Source organism: Papilio xuthus, unplaced genomic scaffold (genome assembly GCF_000836235.2).
Source record: "Papilio xuthus unplaced genomic scaffold, Pxut_1.1 DF826923.1, whole genome shotgun sequence".
NCBI lineage: Eukaryota > Metazoa > Arthropoda > Insecta > Lepidoptera > Papilionidae > Papilio > Papilio xuthus.
This window is the reverse complement of record NW_013531726.1, coordinates 5,991,014-6,006,318: the sequence shown is the minus strand read 5'-3', so window position 1 is coordinate 6,006,318 and position 15,305 is coordinate 5,991,014. Positions and strand designations below refer to the sequence as shown.

The 15,305-nt window shown below is 37.3% G+C and overlaps 1 protein-coding gene across 1 annotated transcript in view; it reads right to left on the bottom strand.

Annotated features, from left to right (window-relative positions):
• The window catches only part of LOC106122347 (ankyrin repeat domain-containing protein 17), a 34,602-nt gene that overhangs the window by 13,257 nt on the left and 6,040 nt on the right, over positions 1-15,305 (bottom strand). Inside the window, exons 4-12 of the mRNA XM_013318286.1 lie at positions 7,060-7,225; positions 4,216-4,477; positions 2,300-2,521; positions 1,836-2,093; positions 1,597-1,750; positions 1,160-1,370; positions 706-919; positions 337-562; positions 16-200 (exon numbers count right to left, since the gene is read on the bottom strand). Of these exons, the coding sequence (XP_013173740.1) occupies positions 16-200; positions 337-562; positions 706-919; positions 1,160-1,370; positions 1,597-1,750; positions 1,836-2,093; positions 2,300-2,521; positions 4,216-4,477; positions 7,060-7,225 (1,898 nt within the window). The remainder of the gene's footprint in view (positions 1-15; positions 201-336; positions 563-705; positions 920-1,159; positions 1,371-1,596; positions 1,751-1,835; positions 2,094-2,299; positions 2,522-4,215; positions 4,478-7,059; positions 7,226-15,305) is intronic.

Genomic DNA, 15,305 nt, shown 5'->3' with positions numbered 1-15,305 from the left:
TGGATGAGGGTGGGGGTGGGGGTGGGGGTGAGGATGTGGATGCTGGTGCGGGTGTGGGTGCGGGTGCGGATGGGTATGCGCGTGCGCAGCCGGCAGTAGCGCACGCTGAGCCGGCGCGCCCGGAGCTGGCGCGTGCGACAGTCCCAGGGCCGCCGCCTGCGCGCTGCTCAACCCCATACCATCCTCTATCGCTGGGTTACCTGGTGCAATCATTAAATTTATCTATCAAGATGTCAATCTAATCAATATCAGTCTTTATTTTTTACTAAGTTCAGAGAGTAAGTAACATAATATCTTAAATATGTTTCCGTGATTAGCCTTAAGTAATGTCAATACCTCTGGGCAACATGACGGAGTGGGGGTAGTCGAGCAGTAGCTGGACCACGGCGGTGTGCCCGCCCTTGGCGGCCTCGATGAGCGTGGTGGAGTTGTCCTTGAGTTTGCGGAAGGGGTCGGCATCGCACGCCAGCAGGAACTTCACCACGTCCGCGTGCCCGCCTGCGCACGCTAGCGAGAGCGGCGTGTGATCACCGTTCGCCGTCATGCGGTTCACGTCCGCACCCTATACACAAATACAACTCTGTTAGTAACGGTATAGTTTTAACTACATTGAATGTTAATTATCTATAAAGCTTCCTCATTTTCATGCGAAATTAGAATATTTTTGATATTGGAGACCAGCACTCAGTTGGAAGATGACATCACCTTGCCGACGAGGAACTGTACGGTGCAGACGTGTCCAGCGCGACAGGCCTTCATGAGCGGCGTGCGTCCGCCCTCGCTCTCGTGCTCGAGCTCTGCACCGGCGCGCAGCAGCACGTCTGCTACGTCCGTGTGTCCGTTCTCGCAGGCGTACGTGAGCGCCGTGTCGCCCGTCTGAGTCTGCGCGTGCACATCGGCGCCCGCGTTCAGCAAGTACCTGAACACAACACAATCCACTTTGCCAACTTCTGTACGAATCGAATTCATCAATATCTAAGTAACAACTTGTGTAATGCTATCAAGCGTTACTACTGTTAAGAACAAATATAATTTTTAATTGTTGGTTTTTCATTCCAGTAAAGATTTGTAACATAAATCATAAACATAGTTAAAAAATATGGCACAAATAAAATAAATTTCAATAAATTCTTTAATAATAATATACAACATAACTGACCTCACGAGCTCAAGGTGCCCTTCCTGCGAGGCTTCCATGAGCGGCGTGGAGGCGCCGAGCTCTGCATCAGCGCCCGCCTTGATAAGGAAATCAGCCACCTCGAGGAAGCCACCACAGCAGGCCAGCGTCAGCGCCGTCTCCTGCGTCTCGTCCGTTTGCGCGTTGATCGCCGCGCCCTGACCCAGCAGCAGCGCCACCATCTCCTCGTGACCTGGGGTGACAAGCGCCATTTACATTGATTTAATACCAAGTAAATGCTATTAGAATCGCACTTATACTATAACAATGTCCAGGAAGCAATTCACAGACTAATTAACTCAACCATCGCCAGGAAATAAACTTTTATAACATTGTGAGAGCGGCGTAATTAATTGAATAGGATAGGTTGAGGTATACATTTGGTCTTTACAAAAATAGCAAACAATGTAGTACCGTACCTTCCCTGGCGGCCTCCATGAGGGGGGTATAGCCCTCGTCGTTGACCTCCTCGATGTTAGCGCCGCGCTCCAGCAGCAGCATGGCCAGCTCAACGTGCCCGCCGCACGCCGCCAGCGTCAGGGGCGATTCGAAGCTGTCAGTCGGCATGTTCACCTGACACATATTCCACGTTTGGTTATTGTCGTATTGAAACAGAGAATGGGTAGGGAAGGATTGGTGAGATGAAATAATCTGTTACCTGTGCGCCGGAGTCGAGCAGGAGGCGTGCGACCTCTACGTGTCCGTCCATGCTGGCCTCCATGAGGGCGGTGTGCATCTCATCGGTCTTGTGCTCGCGGTCCGCGCCGGCCGCCAGCAGGAAGCGCACCATGTCGAGGTGGCCCTTGTAGCAGGCCAGCGTCAGCGCCGACTCCTTGAACTCGTTCGAGTGCGTGTTGATGCCCGCACCGTGCTCCAGGAGGATCTTAGCCACGCCCACGTGTCCGGCAGACGCCGCCTACGTATACAAAATACCTACTAATATCGACCATATTTTATACTTTTTTATCTTGTCAAACAGGTTGCAAGCGACTCTCTTTTTGGCGATCACAGATAGAACACAATGTCGAATGTGTACTAACACCTACGACACTTAATTACGTAAATCGAATAGCGACTAATATCATCAGGGTGTTAGTTGTAGATGCAATATATTGTGTTCACCTCCATGAGCGGTGTATGTCCGTTCTCGTTGTGGTCTTCAACATTGGCGCCGTTGTCGAGCAGCGCGCGCACGCAGTCCTCGTGGCCGCCGGCGCAGGCGTACATGAGCGGCGTGTTGCCGGACCCCGACACCGCGTTCACATCCGCGCCGTGCGCCACCAGCAGCCGCACTATGTCCACGTGACCCGCGCTCGCCGCCTCCATCAGGGGCGTGCAATCACCCTACAAACAAACAAACAAACAAACAAAACATTTAAATAACTATTTAATCAAGCATACCGAGTAATAACAACAGGATACTACAAAAAAAAACAATAAAAGTAGAATTAAATACGTCAAAGGTACGGTTTTATTGAGATGCCAATATCCTTTCGAGAAGGAGAGGATTAAATTCGAAAACTCGACACAAAAATAAAAGATACCGACGGCTATTTTTATTTCTGTTAAACACAATTTATAGGAAACATTATTTGACATTTGCAGTAATTCATTAACATGATTCACAGATTTATCAGAATTGTAAGCTTTTAGTATGAAGTCAACTAATAATATGACATTCGTATGCATTGTTTGTTTACGCACTATAAGTCTCGAATACCCTGACTTTCCTCTTATCTGAATAAATTAAAAGATAAATATAAAAAACTGCAACAATAAAGCGTTATACACTTACCTATTTGTTTAAACAAAAACCACAAGTTACAGATAATCATTGAAACATAAAAGAAAACTCCACAAAACAACTTTATAAATATTAAATACACCTCACGCACAACAATCATACGACGTAATATTGCTCAGTTTTTTTTACACAACACAACAATATCTTGTATATAACTTAATTACATCTGAACTTCAAATAGGTTTAAAAAAGTGACAACTCACTCGTTTTCGTCGCATTCCTTTCAATATTCTCCTCATTCTCATGTTTATTTACTTATCACTTTCTGACGATACTACTTAAGTATCTTACTTTATTACCAACAATTATTTGCAATTACCTCTCAATCCCATACAACTATTTTCTACAATTACCTTGTGTACATTATTTGACGTAGGTATTCATTATTGTATTTATATTAAAATCAATAGAACCAAACTAGAAAATATTACATTTCACTATTTCGAATGGTAATATACATCTCAAAAGTTATCTGTTAACCTGACAAAATTCTTTTATGAATCTTGGCAGTGTAAACTCACACGTAAAAAGTGAACGAATGTAAACAATGCCTTAGAATTCGAATTTGTGGACAATTCATCGACGTGTTTATTGATTCTTATCTGATATGAAAAATCAAAATATATTTCCTCATCACAATAGATTAAGGATAACGTACAAATATTTATAAAGTTGCATTATTCTGCGTCAGAATAATACATACAACTGCTGACCTATTTTTCAAATGGGTAGGAATGGGTAGGGAGGTGTACAGATAAAAATAAAGGCCAACACCTGTGTCAATTATCACGTTAATCCGACACGCAAAATCAGATGAATCAGGTTCAAGTGTTGCATAACAATCTCTTATATAATTGTAATACATTTGTATTACTATTTCATATGATTAATCGAACGTTTAAATGTGATTCGTCGATATCATATTTATGAAAGAAAAAAAAATTATATCTATGTAATCCACCTGACGTCTTTATTGCAAAACGCATCCGTTCCTACTTCATCCAAGTTGGGCTTACAAAATAAACGTGTGTGTACACTGAATTTACCTCTGAACAATTCGTAACAAACTTTGTGACAGACAAACGAAATGCTAATATTCACCATAACAAACAACTAAGTTGCTGATGTCCATGGGTGTCGATCACCTCGGTGTTACCGCACTCGTTTCCACCTTCTCTTGTATAAAAAAAGTTAAATTACGATATTAGGGTAATGTTGCAACCTAATGACATACCTTGATGCCGCGGTCTTCGACGCTGGCGTGCATAGCGAGCAACACCTGAGCCAGCTCATAGTAGCCCGCTGAGCAGGCGAGGGAAAGGAGGGATTCGCCTTCCTCCGTGGTCTCATGAACGGACCGGCCTTCGGTGAGCAGCTTGCGCACGGTGCCCACGTCGCCATCGGAGCACGCCTCCGCCAGCGAAGGTGCGCCGTCCGCGCCCACGCCTACCCCCGTCACCACCACGCCGCCGTTCAGATTCAGCGCGCATTGTGTACTGTGGACGAATAAGGAGCTTATACTTACACGTTTTACATGAAATACTAAACAGTACCGAGATCAGTACATCAGATAAGATCAAAGCTTCAACAATCACAGGTCGGACGCGCCTCGATCAGTACGAGCTGGGAGGTGCTCGACCGAGAACGTACCGAGAGGCATCGTCGACTCAATCTCGGATTATCATCATATTAAAAATACGCATATAAAATTATAAATCTACTATTACAATGATAATAAAACAAAAGTTAACACAAGTAGTAAATCAAATAATAGATACACATAAAAGTACAAAATAGAAGATGGGAGACGGACATAGTATTTATAAACGTCTTCATGGCTTATCGACATAACATTTCTACGCAAGACGTATTTAAATGACTACGTTAAGTTTTATAAAGGATATATAGCTAAAAAAATTTTGCGACCTTCCCGATACTATATAATTTTCATTCATTATAAAGCAGTATATTTTATAAAGATGGATCTGTTTACGTCATTTCTTCCACTGCTTGCCGATTCGTTGCAACAGTTCCTTTTATTCGTGAAATGGAATAAAATTACTTAATGGAGAAATATGTCGAGGTCGAATATCTATAAATAAACCATTGACACGATTATTGTTCATGTTTTTATTTTACCTCTTTTGTTTAATACAAGGTTAATATATACATACATAGATACAAATAGAGTTTCATTGATAATCAATCTTAAATTATACTATCTATCTATCTACTCAGCCATGAGACGCCCACTGCAGGCCTCCCCCAAAGATCGCCACGCCAAATTATACTAATGTTAGTTGAATCCTTAATTGATTGCATTATGTTAGACACTACGCACTACAAGTTTTGTCTAGGTTTCTTCACAACAACATTTTGCTAAACAAGTTTTAAAATTTTCTTTATAATTCTTTGACATGTATTTGATATATTGCTGTATTTTACTTCTCAAATTACCTCATAATTAAAAAAAGTGTTATAATTTCACTCGACAGCGCTGTTCGTCGAAGACAAGTTATGAAACCTTGCGTCTACGTTTACCGTATGTTTTCACTGGCGAAACAGATATCCAAAAACATATAGTACTTTCTTACATTTTTTTAACAAATAGAGATGTTTGAGAAGATTGAAGACCAATGCTTTTGTAGAATTGTTTCGATAGTTGCGAAACAAGTTTATAATAGGTATTAAATCTATTTTCCTAAGAAAAAGGTTGTTTGTGGCACTTTAAAAAACATAACGTTACGTATCAAAGGTGACCCAAAACAATGCAGTCGTTTATTTGTTAGTAATGCATTAAAGTCAACTGCGACACACTCGGGGGCCAGATAGCCCGCACTTATTTATACAAATTACGCGGCAATCGATATATTTATCGACAAACATACCCATATATATTATTATTAAGAAGAAAGATTTGTATGTTTGTATGTAACTACTGCTCTCAATTTTTTTTACCATGAATAAGCTACTATCACTTAGTAACAATGATATATTTTTACTGGAAATTATTTTTCTTTAATATTTATGAACAAAGAGTTTATGAAATGGGAGACGATTTTGAGGAGATTCCTTGCAGGAATGAAGCATCGACGCAAAGAAAGAAAGAGGACAGAGACAGAAAGAGAGAATAAGTGTGTGAGAGAAAGAGAGAGAAGAACGAATGAAATAATTAAGCTCTAATCAAAAGATTAGCCAATCAAAAACAACCGCTTGTACTAAAGGGATATACGTGTTAACATTTGAACAACCGAGAGTTACATTATCTGCAATGTTTTTTTGTCGCGTGACGTCATATGTTGTGATGTACAAGGGTCCTGTGGAAAGTTCCAGATGTTTCCGATGCTAAATTGCGTACAACAACAGCAGATATTACTAGTATATTATAGTGTTTGTCTATTTCAATTTCCACTATAAATAGGTTTAATTATAATTAAACTTAATTATTGTTGGTTTCTGAGATTAAAATCTATGTATAAAACATATAGTCATCTCTGTCATTGCCTTTGACAAAACAGAGATAGGGATATGTTTTTACGGGGATTTTGGAGTCAGAAACTTAGTTTATTAAATTATTTCGATTCAAATAAGCTTTTTAGTTAAAATTACTTTGTTTCGGATTTCTTGTAGGCATTTTTATTAGTATCAGTATAATTTGAACGAAATCACGTAGCGTTTGTTAATCCGTTGCTACCGTGGAAACTGTAGTCATTACCCGGAGATGTTATCCATGGGAGAGAAACCGGTTTAGCAATCAACTGAAGGACTGTTTGTGTTGTGCAACATGCACTCTTTCTGTGTGATCGTTCATTTAAGGACATATTTACTAACTTACATTAATTAGTTAACGTGACTTATTGCTGAAAATTAACTGACAATTAATATGAAACTTATGAATTTTACTAATACAAAATGCTGCCAATCACTAAAGTCATTGAACGGTCAAGGACATTTCCTATATCTTACGGATAAATGTATTTTAACCCTAACAATGCAATTTCTAGTGGCTGTGGGCAGGGAATTTAATTCTTTGCCTGTACAGCTTCCTCCAACCGTTGTGCATGTGTGTGTTACTTACGGTTTATCCTGGTGGTGGTGACGGTGGTGCGCGGGGGGCTGGTCGCTGCGCATGCGCGTCAGCGCGGCCGCCGCCTCGTCCAGCGCGCAAGACACAGACGACGTCAGCCGCCGCAGCACCTCGGGATCCGCGAGGTGTTTGCCCTCGCCCGACAACTTGCCGATGCCTGTGCAACAAAAACCACATTTAAGAGAAAAACACTAACGAACAATTACCTCTCATGCGAGCATCTCTTTCTCTCTCAAGACTTTCTTCTTCGGTAGATGATTTGGTTCAGTTTTATTTAAACTGATGGGCTAAAAGGACTAATAAATACGACTATTAATACATGAGTTACATAGATTTACTTATTTTAAATCTCCTGTCACAGTCTCAGTGACCAATATCAAGATGCCTATGTTTTAGTGTTTCAACTCCTTTTAAAATTATTTTTCTTTTAACTATATCCAAAGTTTTGTCATCAATCTTTCTGAATTGGTGTCATCAGTTTTCCGCATCCATTTCACGTATAAATTAATAGTCAAACAATAATAGTCTAGGAAATTAATATTCAAGAATAGTAAATCACCTTTACAGACCGTGTACGAATTTAATTGTTAAACGTGAAGAGACTACTTAGTATAATTGCCTTGATTGTAATATATTCTAAACCTAAAACATTTTAGCTTAATCCTAAATATATAAAAAATCTGAACCTACTATAACAACTTTTCATGTATGTCTAGTTTCTATATAAATATTTCTTTAGATAGCTTGAGAGAATACAAAACTCAAGTAAAATGTTCATCTAACCGTGGGTTTTCACTACGGAAACACTTACCGTTGACTTCCGAGACCACAATCTGTGTATAACCCATCATCCCTGTTATTTTTGACAAAACAAAGATTATTAAGTTTTAAACGGAAATTTTAGTCTCAGAAACCCACAGTTAGAAAAACATTAACCATCTCATTTGCTACAGTCAGATGTAAGAATATATTTTTGTACATTTGTTTCGGTAACATCTAAGTGTAGAAGGTGCGGAACATTGCCCTCGTGTAACCTCGACAATCGTTACTATCGATAGGATCGCGTTGCCTTTCAAAGTCACAATCATTTACTTTTATATAAAACTAGCAAAGCTGTATGCACCAAGTGAACTTTTACATTACGAAAATACATAATTTTTAACCTTAAAATATCACCCAAAATTTAAAATGAAATTTGCACGCCCTAATGCGTAAATTCTGAGAACTTATCAACTTATTACGTGGACATTTTAAAATGATAATATAATTAATAATTCTGGCCGCATTGCGGATATTTCCTTGTAAATGTAGACATACTCTTACCCATGAATCAATATTGAAGCAGAACTTCTAATATTAATCAATTAATTAGAACTCAATGCTAACTTTTACATGCAAACATACTCTTTGGAAAGGTAAATTTCCCGAAACATTGTTAGTAGTGATTGCCATCTCTATCTAATACCATTAAATTAGAAAATATATAAGTTTTATTAAAACAATTGTTTGCAGAGAAGTACGTCTCTAATCTATACAAAGACATTCTGAAGGCTGAGTATACACCTGCGGTGTTAGACAAAGTGCATTCACTACGAAACGATTTCATAACGAACTTCAAAAATGTATAGCACTGAAAATAACTTTAGATAAGTCACGTGACTATCGAGTGTCAGTTCTATACATTTTTGAAGTTCGTTATGGAATCGCTTCGGAGCGAATGCGCTTTGTCTACCCCGATGTGTGGTACGAACTCGGTCAAATTGTTCACCAGAGCTGCAATCGTCCATAGAGCATAAGCTCACTGCATTCGAATGCCTCGCTATGCAAACTACAAACAAAAAAATTGTTGATTTTTCGAATGAATAGGAAAAAGGCAACAGTATTAAATATTCCATTAGTAGATTTTATAAATGAGTCAGTTCTAAATTATAACTAGAAAAAGAAAAGCTGTAATTAGACCAAAGGGTGTCTATATACTATGTGCAGATGCTTGGTAACCTCAATACCGAGAAGCATTCTTTTGTTAAATAAAACTTCAAGAATAGTCTGGAACAAAAAGAACCCTCAACAGTTTCTGTTCAGATGTTCTGTAAGTATATTGAACAATCATATATTACTTTATGTTTTTATCGATTCGTCAAAATGTACAGTTTGAAAAAAGACCATCAAAACTCGTGTTACCCTCTTCAAACGTGTAGGGCTTCTTCGGTCAATGGCGGCTATAGGAAGGCTTTCGAAACCGGCTCGTCGAATTTAAGCGAAGTAAAAAAAGTTAACTTCGAAATGAATTTACGAAATACTCTTTATATGTATTTCTCTTCATCGTAAGTTTAATCGAACTCTACGTTTCGTATTGGTGTTTAGACTTTTAGTCCTATTTTTTAAATCCAGCCGTACATACATATATTTTGTATTTTTTAAAGTAAAATATTAGCAGATTTTTGTTAATTTACTTATATTTCTTGTACCATTACAACTAAGTATATGCTTTTGTTTGGACATGTATTTATAACGACAATAATCGAATGGCAGGATTCGATCCCCGACCTCGTGATCGGAAATCAGTACAAGTAACTTTAGGCTGTTCACGAGATTACATACATACTATTTGCCGCTCGCGACTCAGTTGGGAATTGAACAAAACATAATAAGTACCCTATGTGTTCTTCTAGATTATGTTCTACATGTGTGCCAAATTTCATCAAAATCCGTTCAGCTGTTCCGCAGATACCTTCAAACAAACATTCATCCATCCAAACATTGGCATTTGTAAAATTAGTAAGAAGTAAGATTAAGTCAGTACAGCTATTGTTTCATCGATTTGTTGTTGATTCGTCTTTCTATCTTTGACTGTGTCAGGGCTGTTTAAAATGGTACGACTTTAGCGAACCCGCGCTTGACCTCTTTCCGTCTGCCCTTACCGGGTGTTCATACTACTGGGTTTCCCGAACGATATTTATAGTGGCCAGACGTTGTAATATATATATATAGTAAGACAACGTTATGTGGCCCGATGAGAGAGACACTGGCATCTGGCAGAAAATATTAAACCTACTTAGACGCTACACCTCATTTGTACAGTTGGTGCTTACTATCAAATAATACAACTATTAAATATTCCTATTCAATATATAAAAATTAGTAAGTAAAGGTTACTTTCATTACGTATAATTTGAAATCTATATTGGACTTATACCAACAATAAAAATAATAACGGAGACTAGACCGCTAAAGACCATCGCAGACATCTAAGATATCTTTATATAGTATAGTATGGACATCGACGTGCATAAATGAACTCTAAAAATTATACTATTTCCGTTCGGACGTAAGAACTTTTTAACGGTATCTTGCACGTATAACTTTCGAACCAAAGTACATGTCCAGTCTACAACGATTATATTTATTACTAGAAGTCGCCCTCGAATTAGTCAGCACAGAATTTTAAAAAAAAGTAGCCTATAGCCCTGCCTTAATTGGTCCTGCCGTTCCGGAAATTACTCGGATGCATTTGTTCTCAATATTATTGTGTTGTATTCAGGTTAAATGAGGATATTCTTTTAAACGTGAATGCCGGTGCGCAAGTGCGTCCGCGCATGTCATTCGCAGTTTTATTTTTAAATCTGCAACGTTCGATATAGAAATGTGCAATTTATATGAGATTTATTAAGGTTATTGCCATTGGGAAAAAAACAATCCAAATTATTTGTGTACTTATCAAACGATCATTTCAACGTATGTATAAACGGAGATATTTCTTTACGCGCTCTCGGCAATTGATGAGTCAGTTTTCCCTCGCGGCTGCCAGCAGAATTGCCCCGAACACGTGGTCCAAGCTCGCTACTATTTTCATACATTTTTTTTTATTGAAACGCTGTCCAGTTTTAGATATTTATTACGGAAAACAACTTACAAAAATAAAAAGATTCCACAACGGTTGCAAATATAACCTAAAACCAACACTTAATTTAAATTATCAAACCTTTTTATATAACTTTTCTTATAAAGAAGGAGCAATTCAAAATGGCGGTAATAGCAGTTCATATTTTTAAATTTAGAACGCACCTGTAATAAATAACGGTTGGTAACCTATGGCGCGCGAGCTTATATAAGGTTGAACGGAATATTTCAGTGGACAATACGCTCGCCATTGAAACCTATAATTATTCAATACTCCAGATTAATATAGACTACAATTACGTTGGCACAAAAAATGAACATTGTAAACACATTTTAACGTGAGATTGGCACCTAGTTAGCAAATACCGCGATATCTACAGTATATAGAAGTAGACATCAACTACATATTTAGTTTGTTTCAGACTCATCATCCTATCATATCAAGAATTCTCTATTAACACTATTTAAAGAACTCCGAGCACAGTTTCTTTAGTCGTTAGCTCCCTCATTTCGCATAGTCCTTCCTTTCCTAACCGCGCATTATATTCGTCAACTGCGTCCCCGCACGACGCTTGCGCATCGAACGATCATTTTTATTAGTCTTCATCCCGTATGCGGGGACTCTCTGCATACTGTATAACGATCGCGGAATTAAAAAAAAACATAATAGCAGTGTTCTTCCAGACCCTTCCTTCAAACAAACATTAATTCATCCCTCTAAACATTCACATTTATATTAGTAAGATACATTTCGCCGTTTCATATTCATAATATCGAAGCAATTGCAGCTGCAACTATCAAATGTGTAAAAAAACTACTGTGTGTATGTATGTGTATATGACAATTGACGAATAAACAGGTTGTATTAGCTAAGACCAATGACCTCATCCTCTACCCACGTAACATAAAAACATTTCTATTTCAGCCTTTCTGCGGATAACAGACAGAGTAATTTTATTCCCTTTCCTAATCATGTACGACCTTGAAATCTTTGGATACAGTTATTACACCGATGGTACATATTGATTTTATATCAGCAATCGATTTGACCTTTCACACAAAATGAAGATATCAATTCACTTAATAATCTTAATATCTTTATAATCGTAATTTAGGAGCTCCACGTTTTAAAGACGTAAAAGCTTAAGATCCTACGAAGGTAACAAAACGTGGAACTAAATAAAACGAAAACTACAAAATCCGGTGAATCTTAAAAGGTAATAAGAGAAAGTCGTAGATCGCTTTGGGAAGCACCTTTTAGAGATGGCCGCCTGTGTTGAGGCGCCTCTCCCGCTGCATTTCAATGCTGTTAGGATAAATTTAAAGTCTTATCTAATTTCTATAAACTGTACTTAGAAACACGAAAAGGAAAATATTATGGTTTGAGATCTTTTTATAAGTTAATTTCAAAATTATAATTATTAACACATCTGATTTTGTATAAAAAGAAATAATAGAACGTATACGGTCTAATCTCTGCATTCGCGATTGTTACGTTCCTTATACGAATAACGAAACCACTACCTTTGGTGTGCGGAATTTGCCTACAACTTTTGTGCTAGCGATCTGTACTTCATTAAGCTGAATTTCCACTTCGTAAGTACATGAAGAAAACATATCTTTGCTATCTGTTTTTAGGAAATGAGAGTGTCGGTAGTGTAAATCAGTGGTTACATGTAAACTTGTCATCTTTATAACTAGGAGTCAAAGCGTAACTTAACGCTGATGTAATCGAATAGGGACAATATAAAGGAGCACACCCATATCTATTCGAAGTATCGATCTTACACTCCGACGTTATAAGGTACTGCCGTCTAATATTGACCTTTTCGTAGGACGATATTACGAAAATGATGACGTAATAATATCGTAAACCCTATAATATTATAATTATTTATAATGGTGAGTTTACACTGGAGAAACAATTATACAAAAATACTAGCCTTTCTATGGCAGGGATAGCTAACCTTTCGTATTACGCCATTTTTCCACAGAAATGTTTAATGATGTCATAGACTTGCCATCAAATGATTTTGTGATTATTGGCAACATTTCGTGGGGAAACGATCAGTCGGGTTCGTTCAGAAGATACCACTTCACACTTTTTGGCGTAGTGCAAAATAAATTTGTGATGCCCAAAAATTTTTGTTGTATATCATTCGCAATCCCTGTTCCGAGAACCATCGAGAAATGGTATGTATACTTTCATCTAATATGAAATAAATTATTAATAATAAATTAATAATTTACAAAATAAATTATATATTTTTCCTCAAAATATCATCGTTATTATTAATAAAAAAAATAGATTTCACAAAAAAGTACAAGGTCTTTTTATATCGTATATTTTATAAAATATTTCAATTTGACCTTGAATATATAAAACGATATTATTTATTTTTGATCAACAAATACTACGATACAAATACATAAAATGAATTGCTTAACGTTGAACAGGTACAATAGCGTAAACGTTTACACTTGGCTGCTACTTAACTATGCAACTTAATAGGAGCGCAAGATATATTTTACAATTTTAGTTCTTACTTAGAAGGAAAACATCGTGATATAACCTGTATTATACGGAAGAAAATCCGAAATTGAGCCAGTGTATTGACTAAACACTAGCCTTACTAAAATGTCGACGTTTATGTCCCCTCACTATTTATTCCGACACTGTACTTTGTAGCGAAAGCACGTCATTCGCGCTATATGATTCTAATTAATAATGTCTAAAGTATATATCTGCAAAGAAATTCAAAGACAGACATACGTGAAGTCAACCGGCATTTTTATCAAATAATACTAAATGTACAGATTCGTGGTCCGCACCCTTTTTTGCAAATTGCTTTTTTTTCTAATTTTAATAACTATTTTTGCGGACTTCCTTATACCGAGGTCTAACGGCAGAATGCGTTGGAGGAACAGAGGGGTTTAGTGGAGGAGAATCCCACATAACTACCGCGTCCCCCCCGGGGCGCGGAGTATGCATAAAGCATTTCTCTCTGAAAAAAAAAGGACTAACGGCAGAACGCATGATACGTTGCAGATCTTCTGTGTTCCCTTTACAAAATGTTGAGTTTATTCTTAATCATTTGCTCTACTGCAGGATACTCGGCTCGAAGACTGACAACTACGACTAGGCTTTAATCACCCCTAACGTTGGGTTCTTAACTCCTCATCAACCAAAGATTTGTAAACTGGCTTAGATTCGCATCTTTTTGATATTTAATTTTGGTCCATTTATCAAATACAATGTAATTATATGACGATATAATTTTCTCTGTCTATATCAGACAGACAGTTATTGCTTCAGTTTGATCGATCGGTTATAAAACAAAATGGTTTCTTGTCTAAACTTAATACATTTATCCTCAAAAACTTGTAGTTTTAACACATTGAACGTAGATTTTCAAACTAAAATTGCAAAATGTCGTGGATTTCAGGACCAAGTCTGTTCGAAGAACGCAATAAAACGCTATTTTGACTTTAGTCATCATTATCCTGCACTGTGACTAGAATTTGTAAGAAGACGTCATATTTATACTTAGGAAAACCAAAGTTTACTCTTTATTATTTTATCTAGAAACAAAAATACATGTATTATAAAGAAAAAAAAAATAAACAAAACCAGTTTCATAGGTAGAGCAGCCAGCCTTGTTGGTAATAATATTATTTTTCCTTTAATTCAACGTCCGGTCAGAATCAGCTGTCCTACGCCAAGGTCTCAGATCAACGGAGACAGGTCGCAGTAATTAAACAATTTATCACTGCAACCAAGTTACGTTCCCACATTATCTATAAAATACATATAATTGAAGTGTCTGTAAGTTATATCGAAAAAAAAAATCATATTCCGCCAACATGCATAGCTTCTAACGCAAATCAAATTTTATTTAATTTTTAGTCTATCCCTAAATCCGCAGTTGTTTGATACGACGGGACCGAAGATAACTTTTATCCAAAATTATTTTTCTTTTAATTCTCATAGAAGTTAAAAGCATACGCTAGATTGCCAGATAGCGTAAATGTTGCCAGTATGTTCACACCTTTATATCACAACACTTATCTTCTCTAAACATAATTTTGAAGACATATCGCTCCGTATTCGAATTCTGCATGGGTTTTCACTGTCTTAATACATATACAAAAATATTGGCATCTCCATTTTTTCAAGCATTACGAGAGAGATGTCAATATGTTATCGTAATAGTTTGGTCATGGCATAATCTCTAACATCAAATATAAGACAACGATCTCCTGAGATAAGTTGTCAAACACAAATTCATAATATATAATGACAAAAAGTAATTTGAACGTTATTAATTTAATAAATT